General features: G+C 36.4%; 1 protein-coding gene across 1 annotated transcript; it reads left to right on the forward strand.

The window, feature by feature from the left end:
• Window positions 1-930: 930 nt before the first annotated feature.
• On the forward strand, window positions 931-12100 carry LOC308495649 (polycystin-2-like protein 2; the record flags this gene model as incomplete). Its single annotated transcript, XM_081080618.1, has 8 exons — window positions 931-1175; window positions 1354-1526; window positions 3062-3195; window positions 4151-4407; window positions 7005-7226; window positions 9890-10118; window positions 11445-11615; window positions 11817-12100. The coding sequence occupies 8 exons, from the start codon at window positions 931-933 to the stop codon at window positions 12000-12002; spliced, it is 1617 nt and encodes a 538-aa protein (XP_080936744.1). The 3' UTR covers window positions 12003-12100.
• Between the last annotated feature and the right edge of the window lie 693 nt (window positions 12101-12793).

A 12793-nucleotide genomic window follows, 5' to 3' on the forward strand; every position in this document is an offset into this window, starting at 1 on the left:
TGCGAGTCCGGGCTCCTCAGGACTACTGCTGTGGCCTGCAGTTTTACATAATCACTGCAGAGCCGGTTTTTTTTTTTTTTTTTCCCCAAACCTATTTTAACGTCCCCTTTAGCTGTACTAGGTGGAAAGGAGAACAGAAGCTATTTCTAGCCACAGCTGTCCGTTAACAATCACCAGTTTCAGCAAGTAGGGTGGGGTCTTGGACAGGCATTTGGGCTTTGGCGTCCAGCGGCCCTGGCCCCCAACAAGCCGTGCTCTTAGGTAAATGATTTACCCTCTCAGCACCCTCGCTTTCTTCAGACCTAAAATGAGGACAAAACACCTACCTTTCCAAAGCAGGGGAGTGTGAAGACCCAAAAAGCCAATACATGTTAAAAGTATTCAAAAAAAAAAAAAAAAAAAAGGTAGCCCGTTCTAATTAATTACGATGATTGTTACGATTAACCTCAGGCCCAAAGCCAGGTCTGGCTCTAGCAGCCGGGCCTCCGCAGGAGACAAACGCCGCAATCCCCAGCCCCGCCTCAGGCGAAGCTCTTCCAGAAGGTCCCCGGTGCGCACGCGCGCCTGCAACTTGTAGCGCTACCTGCGCCGGTCCGGGAGCCAGAGGGCTCGCGCAGGCGCAGGAACTCGGCAGGCGCCTGAGCGCGGCGGCTCGCGCACGCGCGCAGACCTGGCGGGGGTGAACGGGCGTCCGTCGCTGGTCCGCAATGGCTGAGGCGTCCCGTTGGCACCAAGGCGGTGAGGGGTACTCCTAGGGAGTGGGGGGAGCAGGGCGGCATTGGCGATTTCCGATACCCCGCAAGGAACTTTGTTGCCCTGTACCACGTGAGACACGTGACCGATAGCATGTGTAGCCCTCACGGCCTCCTCTGAAGCGGAGAGGAGCGATGGTCCCATTTCACACGGGAACACTGAAGCCCTTAGTTAATAATGGGACACGGCAGTCGCCTGAGGCTCGAGCTGGGCGCTGCCATGTGCTGTACAATGCCCGTCGCTAGGCCAGTGTCCGAAGTCCTTTGTCGCGTTAGGGAGTCGCGACCTCAACAGGACCACAGGTCGAGTCCTTTTGTACCTGCGGCGGAAGCCAGCCCTGCCGGGAAGCGGCGCTCACGGCGGGAGACGACGAGGAGGACAGTCGCGGGGGGTTGTTTTGTGTTTTGCTTTTCCATGTTAAGGTACTACCGGTCCTGTCCCGTCCATCCGTGCTATCAAATCCGTTAGCATACAGACGTGGAATGCCTGCCCACTTAACCCCATGGGAAAACGTTAGTAATGATTTCTCCCTCGGAAAGCGAGAATGAAAAAATAACCAGAAGCCACGGGCGCATTCCTTCACACAGTGTAACGCTCGAGGGGCGGTTTTTCCCATCATTGTCTTTTTAGACATCGTGAATTACATAATAATGTAAGGAAAATTTTGTTTTGTCTCACAGGGACTCCAAAACATTTCAGAAAAGAAGTAGAAAGTAGACCCACACTTCAGGAGTTATTACTCTACTCTATTTTTTTAATAAACCTATGCATATGTAAGTACACATGTAGATGAAGACTCGGAACTAAGAAGTTCTATAGAGATGAGAAGTAAAACATGGACTTTATAAAACCATAGGCTTTCTCAGATGACTAAACCTTCTCACAAAATAGCGACACATTTTAGGCATTATCTTGAATTCATTTAGATTGACACTGTTTCTAATTCTTAAAGGGTTAAACTTTAGATCACAAATGTAATGAAAATCTTTCATAGTCTACGTTGAATTAATTATTCTTTTTGGTTGGCCTCAAATTGCCCATCAAGTGAAGTTATTCCCTTGAGTTGGCTGTGTCATAGGTCAAACTACAACTGAGACCACAGAAGTTAGTCTTAGTGGCTGCTTTCTTCTTTGTTCTGTTGCACAGTTAATAGTAAACTATGCTTGTGCTAAGCCACAAAAGGTATGAATCAATGCAAATCTTTAAGGACTGGGAAAACTCAACCTGCATTCCTCCTGTCTGTGAGTCAATAGCATTGACTTAATCAGTATTAAAGAGCATTTTGTCTTTAGAGCATGCAACATACAGTAGATGTAAGCTAACTGTCCAGACTTAACTCATTTTATATGGACTATACATTGGAAATCAAATGTCAATTAACTATTGAATTGGTATTATAGGGGTACATTTGAGTCAGATCTTTATTAAAAAGACAACTATAGCCCATCTTATACATTAAGATGCCTTAGACTGGTTTTTAAATACTTATTACAGAACATTTGGGGAATGGAAAACTAAAAAGATCATTCGTAACCCCTTTATTTGGGGATTAAAAATACTTTTGTAATTGGGAAGACTTGAAAACAAATCTCCATCAACAGGATTTGTATATACAACAGGATTGGTATATACAATCACATAATGTAACATTAAAGAATGGCATAGGCTAATGCGAGCCATGGAATGATGTTGAAGACACATGGTTTCTAAAAATCAAAGGGCTTCCAGCAAAAAAAAAAAAAAAAAAGACATACCTAGTCTACACCCCACTCTAAAACCACCCACCCAACCCTAGAAAGAAAATAAGAAAGAATACTAGTAAGTACTTGTTAAAATTCTTACCATACGCCATAACATAGTTTTAAATGTTCCTTTCACATGCATTATCTCACTGCTAATAAAACTATGAAGAGAGATTATCCGAGTGATAGGACTCAAACCATTATATTTATATTGAAAGTCCATACATAATTACTCACGTTACATTACCTACTCTCAATATGAAGAAAAAGCCAATTTGCAGAATAATATGTATAATGTGATCTCATTTTTGTAAAACATAAAGTTCTTTATAAATGTGTTTGCATATAGAAAAACCTGAAGAATATATGCCAAATTTAACTCGAGCAGTGGAATCACAGGGAACTTCGTGTTTTGTATATTTCTTTTTCAGTTTATTATCACTTTTATATTTAGACAATAAAATTGAATTTTCAAACCAAAATTGGGAACAAATTGTATGTACATTTTTAATCCTGATAAATTCCGTTTTTAAACAAATTTTTAACCAAAAAATTCTTCTCCTTAGTGACTTTTGGGATGGTAAACCCACATATGTATTACTTAAACAAAGTTATGTCATCTCTGTTTTTGGACACTTCTGTGCCTGGTGATGAAAGAACCAACTTTAAGTCTGTTCACAGCGTAACTGATTTCTGGAAGGTAAGGTATCGTGTGACTGCGGATAAAGTAGCTTTAGGTATTGTATAAACAAACTCCTCACACGTAGTAGTCACTGTACATATCTGTTGAAGGAATGAGTAAAAATAAATATTATTTCTTTAAACTATTAGAATGAACTAGCCAATAAGTGTTTATTGAGAACCTGTGTTGTAAGTGTGATAGAGTTCTTATAACTAAAAAAATAATGCTTATTTTTTTAACATTATTCCATTTCGAAAACAGGAAACTTACTTCTTATATAGGGGTTAGGATCCAGTCAGTCTATAATTGTGTATAGTGAAAATTATTCTTAAAAATTCCTCAAATTGCCCATCAAGTGAAATATATGTGATTTGGGTATACCATACAACCCTGTACTATTATGTAATGTTCAGTACATAATAAAGAATATATATACAAAATATAATTTCATAGTGTTTTTAATTGCATAAGAGAATTCCTTCAGCATTGGAACAGACTTGTTTTTTCCAATACACTTAGCAAGATGTTCACATTATGAGGAAAGAATAATTAAAGGAATAGCAGCTTCACATATCCCAAACATTGGGACATACAAAGAAGAGATAGGGAAGGCTTTCCAGAAATGATGACCAGTTGAGTTTTAAAGGATAAGTAATGGAAAGGCATTCTAGGAAGAAAAACAATATGTACCATAAATAATTGTACATACGGAGCTATGTTCGGCATTATAGGCATATAAAAGAGGAGGTGGAAAAGGCCGAACTATGAATTTGACAGAGGTCAAATCATGTATTTGAAACTTATCAAGGAGACAACCATTAATATTAATGTTGGCTTGGTCAATAATTTCGTTTTTATACTCATCCTCAAAATCACTGATGTTTATACTCTTATGGATAACATTATGAATATAGATTGTTACACAGTTGACATGAAACTATTTTTCCCATAACATTTATCTTTCTATGTGAAGTTTATGGAAGGACCCCTTTTGGAAGGTCTATACTGGGACTCATGGTACAATAACCAGAAGTTGTATAATTTAAAGAACAGCAGTCGCATCTACTATGAAAACATACTTTTAGGGGTCCCCAGAGTCCGTCAGCTAAAAGTCCGCAACAACACTTGCAAGGTTTATTCATCCTTTCAATCTTTGATGAGTGAATGTTATGCCAAATACACTTCTGAAAATGAAGACATGTCTGATTTTGGCCTTAAACTTAATACTGAGTAAGTAGTATAAAATTACTGGTAACTTTTTCTAGCAGCTTACCATTAGGTATCTTTAAACAATTGTGAAGATATATGTACTTTCCAAATACCATAGGGGATCATGTTTCATTAATAGTATCAAAGGAAGACTTAGATGCAGTGTTTAGAAAGAGAAGAGTGAACCTGTTATTTTGTTTGTTTGCTTACCAAATGATATAAAGTGTTTTCTTTTTTTCTGACTGTGGTATATGAAGTGCTAAGTCATATTGGACACAAGGCAGAGCATCCAGTTTTGCTTTTACAATACTCAACACGCTCTTCTGGCTCTGCCCGGGCTGACCTCCAACATATCCCAAATGCTTGTTGGGATCTTAAGGAGTATCTTAGGTGTCTTGGGCCACTTTCCTCCTTTCTCATTCTGGTTTACTTCAGTGATCTCTATTGTTGCCAGTACTGAAAAGGGGCAGTTAGCTCTCTAGGCACTACATCTGATGATGCCTGCCAAAGATATCACAGACATTGTTCTCCAAAGTGGCTGAGCTTACTTCTGGTGTAGCCTCCTCTATACACTTTATATTGACAATGTGAAAGCCCAAAGCCACCCACGCTACCTCCCCTTAACACAGAAGCTGCGGGTATCATTGCTTTTAGGGTCCTATGAAAATCTTAAGAGGTAGATGATAAATCTTTAAATATTAATATTTATCAAAGTGATAAAAATATTTACAAAGGTCCACCCCTTCCTACTTAAAATTCCCACTTCAGAAGCAGCCACTTTCAGCTCTTTTAGTTGTTTCTTCAGGTACATACTTCCTTTTTCTAAAGAATATGCTTATACTGCTATTACTTGATTTTACAGTTTTATATACCTATTGTCTATCATAGAAGGTGTCACCTCTCATGCCACTCCCTCTATACACGCTCTTCTTGTTCCTCTTAATCTATAGTTATACCATCGTTTTTGTTAATTATTACCCAGTGTTTATATTATAAATATTAACAATGATTACATCTCCTTCAACAACCTCCCCTATACCCACCCAGGATTACACCCATATTGCTTTGTGGCTTTTGTTGACTTATTTTTTTTGTGAGTTTCTGAGTATTCTTGAGAGCAAAAAAGTACTTGTATAATTCTTATAAATCTAATAAATTCATAAATACGGTGAGTCATCTTAAATACACTACTATACACTCTTTCCCTTTCAATGAAAAATTACATGATAAATCAAAAAACATTTTTTTAATTGGGGGATATTGGGGAACAGTGAGTTTCTCCAGGGCCCATCAGCTCCAAGTCATTGTCCTTCAATCTAGTTGTGGCTCTAAGCCAGTCGCCATTTTCAATCTTTAGTTGCAGGGGGTGCGGCCCACCATCCCATGGATTGAACCGGCAACCTCATTGTTCAGAGCTCACGGTCTAACCAACTGAGCCATACGGCGCCCCAGATAAATCAATTATTTAATTACACGTTTAAAATTGGAATTTCAAGACTAATCTGTTAGATATTCTATTATTCCAAATTCTTATAACAAGTACAAAGAATTTAAATACCAAAATTAACACTATTGATTTGGAATTGTAATACCTTTCATTCCCTAAAACCAAAATAAGAACCAGTTTGTGCTTATCTAAAATGCAGCATTCATTAATTAAAATCACGAAAAACTGGAAGTAGGAGAGGGCTATTATAACAAATGTTGTTTCAGTATAACAATCATTATAAAAACACTCAAAAATACAACAGTGGAAATTATATAAATGTCTAACAACTATGTTGTACACCTGAAACTAACATAAATATTGAATATCAACTGTAACTGAAAAAATACAACTACGGAATTTTCATTAAATATGAGTATTTTTTTCTAGGTGATACCACTTTTCCCCCCACTACCGAAAACAAACATTATTAATAGAAAAACAAGTTTAAGCAGTGCATCTTTGGATAATCATTTGGATCTGTTTTGGGGAGACGGAATGACTAAAATGAGGAATCAAGGCTTTATTTCTTTGATACCCCACAATTAAAAGTAGAAAAAAATGGAAATAAAATTTAGTTACACACATTTTACTTTGATTTATGTACTTTCATTAAAATGAGATACCTATATAACAATATAGACACTGCAACAAGTTTTTTATTTACTGGGAATTTTTTTTAAAGTATACGACTTTTAGAAGATAGACTATGAAGCATCTTTTTTCCCCAAGCTGAGACAAATATTTCTGAATCAAAACCTTTGGTATTCTTGTTCTACTCAAAGACTTAAGATCTGACCAAACAACAGACACAATATGTTAAAGAACAAAATCAGTCATTATTTTCTAGATTTTTTAAAGTTCCTGAGACAACAAATGGATTTAATTTTTTTTCTCATAGCAGCTAGTCCAGTGTCTTGCCCACACTAAGCACTAAAAAATGAAAACATAGTAAATCTTAATTCTTTTAGCTTTATCCTAACTCATTGTCTTGCTTCAAAAATTACTGTAATACTTATGAACTTAGTACTATTTTTTTAACTACTACTTTGAATCAGAGGTTAGCTTAAATTCTTAGAATATTTCTCAGTCAGGCTTCTCAGCTCTCCATTTTTCTCTTTACATCCAATAGATGGAAGTTCTCTGCTCCCAGTATGAGCGCCCCTGGGCACTGGGGATTTGCTGGTGTTTACCAAAATGGTGGATATATTTTCACTTTATCAAAATCAAAATCTGAAACCCAAAACAAGTTCGTTAACCTTCGACTGAACAGCTGGATTACAAGAGGGACTCGAGTTATTTTTATTGACTTTTCGTTATACAATGCTAATGTAAACCTGTTTTGCATCATCAGGTGAGTGACTCAAAACCTCTTTACTAGTATACTGAATTTAAAAAGCATCCAGAGCCCTCATTAGGGTTTCCAGTTTGTACATGTCTGTACTGAGATTAAAATCATAAGCCTCAAAATAAATAGAATGTAGTTCTGCCAACAATGAAAAAGATAGTGAAGTGACATCATATTCAGTTTCATTATTTCAGAGTATATTCAAGAACATGGAGAACTACATATAACATGCTGGTTTTATATTACTAAAAGATATACAGTTTTATTTCTTGTCATTTTGCAGTTGCACAGATCTAACATTTAGTCTTCATGATTTCTTCCTCTAAATCACATCATACAAATTTGTTGATTTCCTTTCAAAATGAGCTTTATTTAGTGATTATTTTTTGTCTCAAGAATGAACCACTTAAATGTCAAACAACGTAACAATTACCAGCATCCTAGAAGTGATTAGAGCCTATGTGATTGGAAAACATGGCCCCAAGTCTTCACATCTTTGCCATGTAACCTCAAAGTGCCCTGTCACCCAAGGCAAGGTGCACTGTCCCAGTCCTTGGAGCTGGGCTCAACCACGTGACTTGCTTCGATCAATGGAATGTTAGCAGAAGCTTGAAATGAGTTTGTACATTAAAACTTGTTCTCTTGCACCTCTGCGTTTGCATGAAAAGGATGTGCCTGGGCTAATATGGACCCAGGAGGAGGTTGAGAGACATCTTCTCATGGGGAGGAGCAGGAGAGAGAACCAACCAAAGAGAAATAATTCTTTTCATTCATTAGTTTGACTACCTTAGTTCATCTACCTAACCTGGACCGTGCTAATTGGCCTGGGTTCTGGAATCCAACACTAACAAAGGAAATGGGATTGCCCTGATTTGATCTGTCTGGGGATTGAGTCAGCTTTCTCTAAGTGATCTGGGAATGGGTGATGCCTGATATAATCACAGTTCTGCTAGAAAGGAGGAACGGGACAATGACCACTAGACAGGCAAACAATAATGTCCACTATAATCTGGGTGAGCCACTTTTCTCTCATGAGTCTTACATTTTTGCTCTGAATGGATTTTGGAATTGGTGTTTACTCTGATTAGGGGATTTTGCCCTTGCGCAACAGCTACGGTGAAACACAACGATGGCCTTTACAATTTGTAAAACTGAATAAAACAAGTGAATTACCTTAAGCAGTCAATGGACATTATACCTCTTTATAGTTCTTCTCGTTCAAGGACTCAGAGCTGCTCACCCATATTGTTCATCCTTCCCCAATAGTCCTTATCTGGATAAAGTGAAGACTACAAATCATTTCTATGTCCTAAAGAATAGCAGAAACATGGGGGTCACTGGCTTAGAGTCTTATGAAGAACTTCTTATAATACTAGATTCATTCCAGATTTCCTTTCTCTAGGTTTTATGCTTACCCTGTGTTACCTTTTAAAGTGTTATTTTTTAGAAACTTCAGTATATTTTGAAACTTTTATCTGGTAGTACATCTAATCAGTAGTTGTACAAAAGCATATTGCTTACACTAAGACCTCATCCACTTGTTTTCCTTTTTATACACGTATCTGGCAAACTACACTGAATGCTGTTTTTCCCTTTTTATTAATTTGTCTACACTTTACATAAAAAAACTGAATGTCTTTCACTTCACTCACTTATCCAACATTGCACGCCTATTGTGCAAAGTAAAACAAACAGCTCTGTTTTCCATTTGTTAAGTGGTTGTTTTTTGTTGTTTTGGGGGGGTTGTTTGTTTTTTGGCAGCACCTTATTCCAGTACCAATAAGATTTGCTAATATCTTTATGTGGGAATAATTACATTGTGACATTGTGGTAGAGATGCTTGTTCCTCCAAGTACTGCCAATTCTTAATTATCTGAAGTTGTAGAGAATAACTTAGTGTTAGAATAAATTGTTATACTTCTGTTTCCATATATATCTTTGTATCCAATATCCAGTGCCTAAAGTAAACAGAAAACATTTGCTGTAGTAGAATATGTGATATTGACATTTAGAAGCAAGAATATGTCTGATAAGCTAAAGGGAGAGAGTGTATTTCCCTCTTCTGAAGTATTCAAGAATTATGTATTTTGGAGGAGTCCTGACTAATCACAGTAACTAACAGTATAGCATTTTCTTAAACATCATCTTATTCTCCTGTGAGATAAATTAGTATTCTCAGTTATGAACAAGCAATCTAAACACAAAATAGTATGAATGTCTGGCTAAAATCACAGTTTACTTTCTCATTTACATTGGTGTTTGACCACTGTGAATATTCAAAGTACAAAAAAGAGTGGAGCAATTACAAAATAAGTAAAGTCACTAAAAATTTTTCAAATTGAACCTATTACCCCAAGAAAACATATTTTATGCAAAATAACTGATTATCATTAAATTACACATCGTCACTGATTAGAAATTTCACTTTGAGTTAGGTATTAAAATATAAATGCTGCTGTGAGCCGCCAAGCAATGACCCCCTCAGAGGGGGCCGTCGGGGAGGGGGCGCAAGGCTCCTAATACCAGCATGGGCCAGGGAGCTGTGTCCTACACAACTAGACTGAGAAACAACGGCTTAAAAACCGGGGGGAGGGGAGCAATAAATAAATAAACAAATAAAATATAAATGCTTGACGTGCAAAGTTACTCTCACAAATCTAATTTTACAGATTGGTGGCAGAATTCCCAGCAACTGGAGGAATACTTACTTCATGGCAGTTTTACACAGTGAATCTCCTCAGATATGTTACCTACTATGATTATTTTATTGCTTCCTGTGAAATCACATTTTGTATTTTTCTTATTGTCTTCACAACACAAGAAGCCAAAAAAGTAAAAGAATTTAAGTCTGCCTATTTCAAAAGTATTTGGAACTGGCTAGAATTACTATTTTTAGTGGTAAGTATATATTCACATGTATGATTGAAGGAAATCACATATGAACCCACCAATGAGAGAGGTGTAAAAGGCAGACGTTTTCTATTCATCAGGACTTATTTTGAAAGTTGCAAGTAACAATCATAAAATGAACTGTTACAGTACATACTAATGGTGTGCCTCCAAGAGGGAGAAGTCTTTTTTTTTTTTTCTGGTTTGGTTCTTGGGAGGAGAGACTTAGAGGAACAGGTGATTCCATAGATACTATGATTTAATATACACAAAGGTCTCCCCTACTCCAACTCAAAAACATACTCCTTACAGGGCTTCATGTTGAAAATTACAAATCTTTTGGGGCAAGGTCCTTTAAAATGTATTCTTCTATATTGCCAAAATCTGCTTTCCTCCTCACGCTGAATTTTGAAAAAATAGGCAGAAGACAGAATCCTGAAGGGAGGAGGTTTGAACAGCCAGAGGGTAAGCTTGTGGACACAGGACACCAGGATGGGGGAAGAGTCTCTGAAAGAAACTCCAGAGACTGCCAGTTCTTGTTACTAGAACATACTAAAATAAACGAAGATGTAGGGAGGGTAGGACAAATGGCAAGAGCTTGGTTTTAGGAACAATGAACAAATATTTCTGGCTTATACAATCTGCTCTTTCACCCTATTGGCCCTTAGTTACTACTTAGTAACTTAGTTATAGCCAATTTAGTACATAAACCGTCTTTCCCAAAACCAGATTGAAAGTTTCTCAGTCAAAAAGTGTGCCATCTACCTTTCTGGTATCCCCAATGTTTAACATAGGGCAGGCATAGCATTAAATGTTTAACTGTCGGAGTATTTCAGGCAAAGGAAATCAAAAGAAAATTTTTGTGATGGTTATAAAGCTCTGATACCTAAGATAACCTGGTTCTAAAATCTTCTTCTAAGATAGTTGTTAAAAGGCTCTAAAAGAGTTTATTATATAAGAACTGTAAAATTTTTTCCTTGTAGTGTTACACAGTGGAAATATTAAACTTTTAGGTAACGTGGTTACAAGGAACAGAAATCCTTATAGTCTAGTCAGAATTACACAATCCTTTTATACATTTGTGCTTTATGACTCAAAAAAACCAAACAGGCAAATAGATTAGGATGGCCAGGTAATGACTATTTTTCTGTCTTTGTGATGATTATGCAACGTTAAAATTCTATAAACTAAAACTTACTTACATTTATATAAAATCCTATGTCCTATCTCTCCCTCCTTTTTTGTTGAACTTTTGATGAACTTTTTGATGTGCTGCTTCATAGACTGCAGAGATTTAGAGGTCTCTAATTTAACCCTTCTTTTTTTCCTATACAGTTGTGTTTTGTGGCCGTTTTCTTCAATGTATACTGTAATATACAAATTTTTCTCTTACTTGGACAACTGTTAAAAAATACTGAAAAATATTCAGACTTCTATTTTCTTGCCTATTGGAACATTTACTACAACAATATAATTGCCATTACCATCTTTTTTGCATGGATAAAGGTATTCATATTTTATTATATTACACACAATACATATATTTTATTTTACTAGATATCAAAATGGGAACTTAAACTACAAAAAAACACCCTATCATTAAACACCTCCTTTAATTTGAAGCAGGTTTCTTGTGAAATTAAACTTATTCTAAAAGTAATTACAATCTTCAGTATTCTATTTCAATTAATTCTGTTTCTTTTTCAGATATTCAAATTCATAAGCTTTAACAAGACAATGTCTCAGCTGTCATCAACCTTGTCCCGTTGTATCAAACACATAGTAGGATTTGCCATCATGTTTTTTATAATATTCTTTGCTTACGCCCAGTTAGGATTTCTTCTTTTTGGATCACAAGTTGATGACTTTTCCACTTTTCAAAATTCCATGTAAGCTCTTGTATAAATGTAATTATATTTTCCATTTGTAACAAAAAACTCATGGAAAGGTCTATGATAAGTAGTAACATAAGCTTTAATTAGTTTACAGTTGGTTTGATATTTTCACTGATGGCTAAATATCTGTCCCACTCAAAGTAAGGTTAGGCATTGAAAGACCCAAGCGGGTGATGATATCAGCTTTCTAAGTGTTACCAGGTCAAGTTGGTAAAATAATTTTGATTCCTCACTAAGAGTGGAAATTTTACCTAAGATAAAAGAAATTGGCTCCATGTCTCTGTAATATTTATTCCCTGGACAAAAGAAATCTTAAGTGTTTACTTTAGAGGGCTCCATCTTAGAATCCTTTTATTGGTATTGACATGATTGTGTTTTGCTGATCTGGCAAAGCTGTATTTTAAAAACAGCTTTATAAGCATAAACCAATCAGCAGGCAAAAAACTTATGAAGCTGATTAGAATCCCTAGAAACATATTCAGGCTTTTCTTTGAAAGTGAATAATTTTCACTTTTAAAAAGTGAAAAAGTGAATAAAGGATAGGTAAAGCAAGTTCTGTCCATATGAGAAAATTATGATAGCTTAAAATATCAATTGTCAAAATGTATTCTGTGAAATTTAGACCAAAAGTGGGGGGAAATGGCTTCATACTTAACTAAGTTTGGGAAATTTTGCATCACTCTTTAGGAAATTAGCAGTGCATAGCAACACATGGCTCTGAGGGAAAAAAAACACACAAAAACTTTCTTGACTTTAGTTAAGAATTCTCCGAGCTTACTTGTCCATGAT

Source organism: Rhinolophus hipposideros (genome assembly GCF_964194185.1).
Source record: "Rhinolophus hipposideros genome assembly, contig: HAP1_SCAFFOLD_477, whole genome shotgun sequence".
NCBI classification, from domain to species: Eukaryota; Metazoa; Chordata; class Mammalia; order Chiroptera; family Rhinolophidae; genus Rhinolophus; species Rhinolophus hipposideros.